Here is a 10,073-nt window from a genome sequence, read left to right on the forward strand (position 1 = left end):
TTTCAATAATAAATTTGTTATAATATTAAAATAATTATATATTACGAAGTTTATTATTTATTATTTAATAAACAACTTTATTACTTTTTGAATTGGTAATTATGATTAAATATGATTTGTTTGATAATATTTCCTAAACTTTTAGAAAACTAAAATAAGAATCCTATAAGGTGTTTGTTTCTAGAGGAAAAAAAAATTAAATAATAAAATAATAAAATAACAAAAAAAATCTAAAATAATAAGGAAACATTTATATGGAGGAGTGTAGTTGTCAATTGATTTGAATAACATGACAAATAAAATGGCCTTTTTTGGAATAATTGGATAACTAAGTGCATGTATTTCAAATTATTTTTAAATAGATGAAGATAATACTAATTTAAAATATTTGGGATTCTTTTTACCATATATTTTCTTATTAGTGAATCAAATCCCATTTTTCCCTAAACTATATTGATTTGGTTAGATGAGTATGTAAATTTGAGGCATACCATTTGTTTAATTGGCTGACCTACTAAAATGCACATTGTCTGTTTTTTTTTTTTTTTTGGCAGTGGGTATCATAGTGGGTGACCCTATATATAACAATTTCACCCTTATTGATAACCATATTATTGAAAGGCTGGGGGAAACCAATCTCAATGATTTTCATTTACATGATGTAACAAAATGTTTCCCATTTCTTTGTTAATATATGTTATATTTGTGTAATAATTATGATGAATGTATATAGGAACACTATATTCACGTTCACATGTCTTTAACATTTGATTAATTTATTAATGAATTATGGTTGTTTAATGCAGTGATAATATGAACATACGATGTCGTTGTTCTGACCGTAGATTCCTCTCTGGAATCCATTTGCTCTCAGAAGTGAAGAAGGATGTAATAAGAGAACTTGGTTTTGGTGGGCTATTGCAATTAAGTTGTAAGGAGGTTAATTTAGATTTATGTTTTTGGTTGATAAAAAACACAAACATTGCTTATTCCCAACTCGAGTTATTTGGGGGTAAGAAGGTCTCTTTAACATGTCATGATGTTGGAGTGATAATGGACATTCCACATAGTGGAAGAAAGTTAATTGTTGAGAAGGGAAGTGTTAAAGCTAGTCAAATGCCGAGTTTGCAAGATATAGAGTCAATGATGGTTGGCATCAATGATATGGAGGAATTTAAGCGGGTCTTCTTGATTTTCGCTTGTGTAATCTTATTGGCACCCACATCTTGTTTGGAAGGTAGTCACTCGTTATGGTATACACCCCGAGAGCAGTTACTTGGGAACATAAATTGGGGAGAATATGTCTTAGAATTTTTTATTCAAGCTATACATGAACATAGGAGGAAGGAAAATGTTTGGATTAAAGGGTGTTTGATGTTTCTACATGTAACTTTTTGTCTTATTTATAAGTATATGTTCATGTATTAGATATTTAATAATGGTTATACACTATGTTGGCCATGATGTTACTACTAATTATGTCTTATATAATGCAACAGATATTCTACTTTTCAATATCTAATTTTCCAGCCATGTATGTGGAACTTACCACTCCTCGCATTGCTGCATGGAACGATTTTTTGGTCAAGCAACACATCAAGTTGGAGTTGGAAATGCTTGGAGGATTTGGCAAAGTTGAGGTATAATTAGCTTTTAGTTATATTACGATAGTTGATTACCATTGTAATTAGATTATTGGGATGACAATTTACATGTTTTGCAATGATAGTTGGTTAGCACATCAGCGGTGCAAGATGAAACAGAAAAAAATAAGGCTCCTACAGTTGATGAACCAGTTGACCCAGATGAGAATGAAGACTTTGATGTAATCCTTCATACTTAATGACTATGAATAGTAACTTATATTAAGGCTTAGTTTAAATATATGTCATTTAATGTTCCTTCATTATGTTTGACTTAGGTTATTTGTGCTTGCATGGAGGCAACACAACATCAAATCACCGATGCACAAAGTCATCTTAATAGTCTTATTGCATCATACAACCGTGACGTGAAAGTGTTGAGGACTCGTTTCACCTCTTCACACTATCGCACAGATGAAGGCCAACCGTCAAATTGTCATGAACATGTTAATGAAAGTGGTGCACCATTTTATACAAATAATCCACAACATTCACCTGTTCATTCTGGTGGTCAAAGAAGATCTTCTGAAGATGACCTTGGATGTACAAATGAAGGGGTGTCAGAAAGACCCAACGTAGAAGATGGTGTGTTCTTTGCAAACGAGGATCCTCTTCACCCTGGGCCACACAATATGTTGGTGTTAGTGCAATCGTGCATGGACAACAATGCGGATGTAGCACCACAAGCCTCAGAACAAATACGACCACGAAGAGTAAAAATTAAAGTACGTCGTCATAGCCAACGAGTAGCTGCGAGCAAGTCACCTTTTGTATAATTATGTGTATCAAAATACAAAAGGTTGACGGAGGAAGAGACACATGTTGCCGACTATGTGTTTGACGAGTCAAAAGATCCTAGGTTAGTCCCAAATCACACGTTTAGCAAGTATTGTTCTTAAAAGACTATGATTATGGATTTGTCTAGAAAAACAAAAAAAATTACTCACGTCTTGTGTTTCATGTGATTAATAGTGAGATGCTTTGTGCATATGGTGGCTATGGCGTGACATGGGAACAACTTCAATGCTTAGTAGGGAAGAGCTTCATTGATATTCCGGTAAGGTTTATGATAAATAAGAAAAAATACCTTCATCCTTCCATTGATCATTTTAACTAATGAAGAGGCATTATGTAGGTGATTTCCATGTTCTGCCGATACATGAATGCAAAAGAAAAGAATCCTTCTCACAGACACTTTTTTAATCCATACTTTGGGGTGAGGTTTTTTCCTCGAGTACACCAAATCTTGTCCCTAATATAAGATGCATGTATAGTTTTAGTCATACATTGTTACTATGATCTCAACAACTTTTTACAGGAAATATGTGGTTCAATGAGCAAGTCTACCTCAAAATCAACACTCAAGAAAAGATTAGGTAGCTATTGTGTTAATCTTGAATGTTGCAACTAGGTAATGCTTAACTATTGTATTGATTACATAGATTGATGACAATTTTTTAGTAATTTCGAATTTATATTTCAAATATTTGAGCCTTCATTGTTGTTATGATGATTGTCTGTTTTGTAGTTTTATATCCCCTTTTTCCAATTTAATGAATGGGTCATCATGGTAATCAATTTGGAGGTTAAAAGGGTGGATCTACTTTCATCATATCATAGCATTCAACGGATTCACTTTGTTAATGAAACTTTCAAAGTAGTTGGATTTATGTCGCAGTTATTAAAAAATTCCTTCAAATGGAATGATGTGAATATAAATAATTTACATCCACAGTATGCAGACATCATTGGCGATCCAAAATTGTTAGTTACATATTTTTTTTTCATGTATTCATTTTCAATCCTAATTGGGTCCTATGTTAATAACATGTCACAAATCATACTTGTTATTGCAGATGTCATACTAGGATGTATGTTATTCTCTATATGCAACATTGGGATGGAAGTGGTCTTAATAGAACCATTAATTCTATAAGTTGTTAAGTATGATGTTATGTTTTTATTTTCAAATGTACATGTTAAATGTTACCGGGATGTAGGGTCTAACATAAGTTTAATGTGTAGGAACGCATGAGCCTTGAAAGATTGAAATTTGCAACTCATATGGTTCTTGATAGCAAAAACGAAATTGGTGAAATGGTTACAGCTAATATTTGGTCAACCAACAATGCAGAATAGTATTGGGTAACCTTCACAATTAATTTCTTTTGTTTTATTTCATTCAATTTTTTAACTATACATTCTAATTTAAACTCTAACTTGGTCATCGATAGTGAATAATAGATTTTGAGGCTATGTCATGTCTTCTTTATGGTACAATAGAAGGGATACGTTATCAATACTGCTTCCAAGCATGCATGGTTCATTTAACTACCAGGCTAGGTGCTATCTCCTCCCTATATATATAAAACTATAGTAAATGACATTTTTATTTTTTAAGGTTATATTATTGACAATTTCTTTATGCTTCCATAAATCGTTTGTGCTCTTCCATATAACCTGTTTAAATCAGTTGATAATATTATAATGACATGGTCTGGTTGCTTAAACTTATCCCCAAATTTCTATGTTTATGTATAATCATGAGCCAATTATTAGATTATTCAACAACCCTGTAAACCAATTTGGTCAAATGGCTGTATTTTCTGTTTAGCTGAAAGAATCCTTGTTACCATCTGATTGTGGGTTTGGCTGTCTCGCATCTATAAAGCAATTGATACTAAATTTAGTTTAGAGTGATTTTTGATGGTTAGACACTTAATAAGACAAAAGATGAATTGTTCCTGCATTAATATTTCCTAGGGGAGTGTTGTGGAAAGAACCCTCTAAAGGAATAAGTTCCTTCATTACTCATAAGCTTTATGGGTTTTTATTATGTTTTATTTACATCTTGTGGTTAACTGTACTTCTCTTATCTTTAGGAGTTCATTGATAAGCTGATTGAGGAGGATGAATTTGATGCAGATCAAAAGGATGCATTTAAGGTGATCTGTAATTGATGATATGCATGTAACTGATTGCTCCTTCATGTAATTAACCATACCATGAACTTAAATTGTTTTGGTTGCTCAGAATTTTGTCAAAGACAATGTCCGAGAGGCAAAAAAAGCCAATAAACAGGTATTTTATAGTAGATACCAATCGTTGCAATAGTTTTGGTCCTACACATAAATTTCAAATATGTTGAGTACTTGTCAATTCATTTTCTTGTAGGCTAGAGAAGCCCGAAAAAAGGCCTTGCAGAAATGAGTTAGTAGACTAAAGCAGCATTTGAAAACATGAAGTTTAACAAGTTCTACTCAGTCCAGACCGATGATACTCCTGACATATCAAATGTTAAGGTACAATTTTTTTTTTTTTTGCAAAAGCTAATATTATTAACACCGCCTAATTAAAAGAAGGTGCACAAATGTACACAAGAAGTTTAAAAATGAGACATAAAGGCAATTAGATTGAGAGATTAACAAAAGGACCTCTCTATAATCATCAAGAGCCCAACCAATCAACACAATCTAATATGGATAGTCATGTTAAAAGCCATAGAGAGCATAAGAAAGAATTTGTTAGAGTTTGTTCTGATTATTATTCATTGACAAAAACTTTAAAATGTTAAGGTACAATTTTGAACATCCCTTCTATTGAAAGAACAAAATATCTTCGACACCACTATTTTTGTTTCTCCATATGAGACTATTGATAGCCTATGAATCTTGTGCATTTTGAAGCTGGCCTTTATGCGATATTCAAGATCATGGTGTATTGCTATAAGTCGTTCCCTACATAAATAGTCAAAAATTATGTAGGGAACAAATAAATAAATTAAACATATATTCCATCAAGAGATTAATTTTTCGATCACCTGGAAGGAACAAAAGAAACATTTTGTTGTTTCTTCAACAATTTCTTATCTTTAATGGACCTCTCAATAGGATTCGAACCCAGATGAAGTTCTGACCATCTGTCAGAGAAAAAAGAAAGAATGGATCTTGTAGGATTCCTAAGAAATTCTTCAATTTCTTCCGGAAACAGATGAATAATCATCTGTTTTTCACGTTCCGTGAATAGCCGGGACATTGACATTGAGGAATATCCAAAAAGGCATTTCGGGAATCGGTCTGATTCTATCTCTGTTCGTTCCGTTTGAAGAAAGGAAGGATCCCAAAGAATCGATCTTTCTTTTAGTTGTTGAATCTCTCTTTGATTGACCAATGTGTGATATTTCGAATCCTCATTACTAATGGAATCAAAATGATTTGACTATTTATGTAGGGAACGACTTATAGCAATACACCATGATCTTGAATATCACATCAAGGCTAGCTTCAAAATGCACAAGATTCATAGGCTATCAATAGTCTCATATGGAGAAACAAAAATAGTGGTGTCGAAGATATTCTATTATTTCAATAGAAGGGATGTTCAAAATTGTACCTTAACATTTTAAAGTTTTTGTCAATGAAGAATAATCGAAACAAACTCTAATAAATTCTTTCTTATGCTCTCTATGGCTTTTAACATGACTGTCCATATTAGATTGTGTTGATTGGTTGGGTTCTTGATGATTATAGAGAGGTCCTTTTGTTAATCTCTCAATCTAATTGCCTTTATGTCTCATTTCTAAACTTCTTGTGTACATTTGTGCACCTTCTTTTAATTAGGCGGTGTTAATAATATTAGCTTTTGCAAAAAAAAAAATTGTACCATAACATTTGATATGTCAGGAGTATCATCGATCTGGACTGAGTAGAACTTGTTAAACTTCATGTTTTCAAATGTTGCTTTAGTCTACTAACTCATTTCTGCAAGGCCTTTTTTCGGGCTTCTCTAGCCTACAAGAAAAGGAATTGACAAGTACTCAACATATTTGAAATTTATGTGCAAGACCAAAACTATTGCAACGATTGGTATCTGCTATAAAATACCTGTCTATTAGCTTTTTTTGCCTCTCGGACATTGTCTTTGACAAAATTCTGAGCAACCAAAACAATTTAAGTTCATGGTATGATTAATTACATGAAGGAGCAATCAGTTACATGCATATCATCAATTACAGATCACCTTAAATGCATCCTTTTGATCTGCATCAAATTCATCCTCCTCAATCAGCTTATCAATGAACTCCTAAAGATAAGAGAAGTACAGTTAACCACAAGATGTAAATAAAACATAATAAAAACCCATAAAGCTTATGAGTAATGAAGGAACTTATTCCTTTAGAGGGTTCTTTCCACAACACTCCCCTAGGAAATATTAATGCAGGAACAAGTCATCTTTTGTCTTATTAAGTGTCTAACCATCAAAAATCACTCTAAACTAAATTTAGTATCAATTGCTTTATAGATGCGAGACAGCCAAACCCACAATCAGATGGTAACAAGGATTCTTTCAGCTAAACAAAAAATACAGCCATTTGACCAAATTGGTTTATAGGGTTGTTGAATTATCTAATAATTGGCTCATGATTATACATAAACATAGAAAATTGGGGATAAGTTTAAGCAACCAGACCATGTCATTACAATATTATCAACTGATTTAAACAGGTTATATGGAAGAGCACAAACGATTTATGGAAGCATAAAGAAATTGTCAATAATATAATCTTAAAAAATAAAAATGTCATTTACTATAGTTTTATATATATAGGGAGGAGATAACACCTAACCTGGTAGTCAAATGAACCATGCATGCATTGGAAGCAGTATTGATAACTTATCCCTTCTATTGTACCATAAAGAAGACATGACATAGCCTCAAAATCTATTATTCACTATCGATGACCAAGTTAGAGTTTAAATTAGAATGTATAGTTAAAAAATTGAATGAAATAAAACAAAAGAAATTAATTGTGAAGGTTACCCAATACTATTCTGCATTGTTGGTTGACCAAATATTAGCTGTAACCATTTCACCAATTTCGTTTTCGCTATCAAGAACCATATGAGTTGCAAATTTCAATCTTTCAAGGCTCATGCGTTCCTACACATTAAACTTATGTTAGACCCTACATCCCGGTAACATTTAACATGTACATTTGAAAATAAAAACATAACATCATACTTAACAACTTACAGAATTAATGGTTCTATTAAGACCACTTCCATCCCAATGTTGCATATAGAGAATAGCATACATCCTAGTATGACATCTGCAATAACAAGTATGATTTGTGACATGTTATTAACATAGGACCCAATTAGGATTGAAAATGAATACATGAAAAAAAAATATGTAACTAACAATTTTGGATCGCCAACGATATCTGCATACTGTGGATGTAAATTATTTATATTCACATCATTCCGTTTGAAGGAATTTTTTAATAACTGCGACATAAATCCAACTACTTTGAAAGTTTCATTAACAAAGTGAATCCGTTGAATGCTATGATATGATGAAAGTAGATCCACCCTTTTAGCCTCCAAATTGATTACCATGATGACCCATTCATTAAATTGGAATAAGGGGATATAAAACTACAAAACAAACAATCATCATAACAACAATGAAGGCTTAAATATTTGAAATATAAATTCGAAATTACTAAAAAATTGTCTTCAATCTATGTAATCAATACAATAGTCAGGCATTACCTGGTTGCAACATTCAAGATTAACACAATAGCTACCTAATCTTTTCTTGAGTGTTGATTTTGAGGTAGACTTGCTCATTGAACCACATATTTCCTGTAAAAAGTTGTTGAGATCATAGTAACAATGTATGACTAAAACTATACATGCATCTTATATTAGGGACAAGATTTGGTGTACTCGATGAAAAAACCTCACCCCAAAGTATGGATTAAAAAAGTGTCTGCGAGAAGGATTCTCTTCTTTTGCATTCATGTATCGGCAGAACATGGAAATCACCTACATAATGCCTCTTCATTAGTTAAAATGATCAATGGAAGGATGAAGGTATTTTTTCTTATTTATCATAAACCTTACCGAAATATCAATGAAGCTCTCCCCTACTAAGCATTGAAGTTGTTCCCATGTCACACCATAGCCACCATATGCACAAAGCACCTCACTATTAATCACATGAAACATAAGACGTGATTAATTTTTTTTGTTTTTCTAGACAAATCCATAATCATAGTCTTTTAAGAACAATACTTGCTAAACGTGTGATTTGGGACTAACCTAGGATCTTTTGACTCGTCAAACACATAGTCGGCAACATGTGTCTCTTCCTTCGTCAACCTTTTGTATTTTGATACACATAATTGTACAAAAGGTGACTTGCACGCAGTTGCTCGTTGGCTATGACGACGTACTTTAATTTTTACTCTTCGTGGTCATATTTCTTCTGAGGCTTGTGGTGCTACATCCGTATTGTTGTCTATGCACGATTGCACTAACACCAACATATTGTGTGGCCCAAGGTGAAGGGGATCCTCATTTGCAAAGAACACACCATCTTCTACGTTGGGTCTTTCTGACACCCCTTCATTTGTACATCCAAGGTCATCTTCAGAAGATCTTCTTTGACCACCAGAATGAACAGGTGAATGTTGTGGATTATTTGTATAAAATGGTGCACCACTTTCATTAACATGTTCATGACAATTTGACGGTTGGCCTTCATCTGTGCGATAGTGTGAAGAGGTGAAACTAGTCCTCAACACTTTCACGTCACGGTTGTATGATGCAATAAGACTATTAAGATGACTTTGTGCATCGGTGATTTGACATTGTGTTGCCTCCATGCGAGCACAAATAACTTAAGTCAAACATAATGAAGGAACATTAAATGACATATATTTAAACTAAGCCTTAATATAAGTTACTATTCATAGTCATTAAGTATGAAGGATTACATCAAAGTCTTCATTCTCATCTGGGTCAACTGGTTCATCAACTGCAGGAGCCTTATTTTTTTCTGTTTCATCTTGCACCGCTGATGTGCTAACCAACTATCATTGCAAAACATGTAAATTGTCATCCCAATAATCTAATTACAATGGTAATCAACTATCTTAATATAACTAAAAGCTAATTATACCTCAACTTTGCCAAATCCTCCAAGCATTTCCAACTCCAACTTGATGCGTTGCTTGACCAAAAAATATCTTAATATACGAAGGATTCTAATTGTCAATGGATTAGAATGACATGACAAGTAAAGGGCTATTTTTGGGAATAATTAAATCATAAATTAAAAAGTGCATACATTTTAAATTATTTTTAAATAAATAAAGATAATATTGGAATTTTCTTTGTCAACCAATCAGTTTTGAGAAAAAAAGTTTTTGTAACGAATAAGCTCTAGAATTGAGGAGGTTAGTTTTTGTATATATATATATAATGTATATATATAACAGTTCATGTAAATTTTGATTTTTTTGTAAATTAAATATAATATTTTTTTTTATATTGATAAATAAAAGCCATATTGTTTTAAATGTTTAAAAAAATTCTACATTTGTATTAAAAATATGTGGTAACAAAATTTTATTAACATTAA

The 10,073-nt window shown here is 32.3% G+C and overlaps 1 protein-coding gene and 2 long non-coding RNA genes across 3 annotated transcripts; 1 reads left to right on the plus strand and 2 right to left on the minus strand.

Annotated features, from left to right (window-relative positions):
* Positions 1-4,390: 4,390 nt before the first annotated feature.
* Positions 4,391-5,168, plus strand: LOC104880418 (uncharacterized). Its single transcript, XR_786680.3, has 3 exons — positions 4,391-4,588; positions 4,677-4,724; positions 4,818-5,168. It is a non-coding gene; the product is annotated as an uncharacterized LOC104880418 (long non-coding RNA).
* Positions 5,169-6,330: 1,162 nt separating this feature from the next.
* LOC132254376 (uncharacterized) lies at positions 6,331-6,954 on the minus strand. Its single transcript, XR_009466656.1, has 3 exons — positions 6,663-6,954; positions 6,527-6,574; positions 6,331-6,433 (listed from the first exon to the last, which is right to left on the minus strand). It is a non-coding gene; the product is annotated as an uncharacterized LOC132254376 (long non-coding RNA).
* Positions 6,955-7,264: 310 nt separating this feature from the next.
* LOC104880420 (uncharacterized) lies at positions 7,265-9,315 on the minus strand. The gene is made up of 8 exons (XM_019222194.2): positions 8,975-9,315; positions 8,750-8,809; positions 8,552-8,636; positions 8,393-8,473; positions 8,198-8,290; positions 7,845-8,080; positions 7,677-7,752; positions 7,265-7,583 (listed from the first exon to the last, which is right to left on the minus strand). Exons 1-8 carry the CDS (start codon positions 9,313-9,315, stop codon positions 7,470-7,472), a joined length of 1,086 nt encoding a protein of 361 aa, XP_019077739.2. The 3' UTR covers positions 7,265-7,469.
* Between the last annotated feature and the right edge of the window lie 758 nt (positions 9,316-10,073).

This window comes from Vitis vinifera, chromosome 9 (genome assembly GCF_030704535.1).
Source record: "Vitis vinifera cultivar Pinot Noir 40024 chromosome 9, ASM3070453v1".
Lineage (NCBI taxonomy): Eukaryota > Viridiplantae > Streptophyta > Magnoliopsida > Vitales > Vitaceae > Vitis > Vitis vinifera.

Bases quoted from the DNA above. Each gene is read 5' to 3' on its own strand.
- LOC104880420 (XM_019222194.2), bottom strand. From the start codon at position 9,315: ATGGAGGCAACACAATGTCAAATCACCGATGCACAAAGTCATCTTAAT. The intron at 8,637-8,749 runs GTTAGTCCCAAA...TGTGATTAATAG, and splicing joins GACGAGTCAAAAGATCCTAG to TGAGGTGCTTTGTGCATATG. The intron at 7,753-7,844 runs GTTAGTTACATA...TTGTTATTGCAG, and splicing joins ATCGTTGGCGATCCAAAATT to ATGTCATACTAGGATGTATG.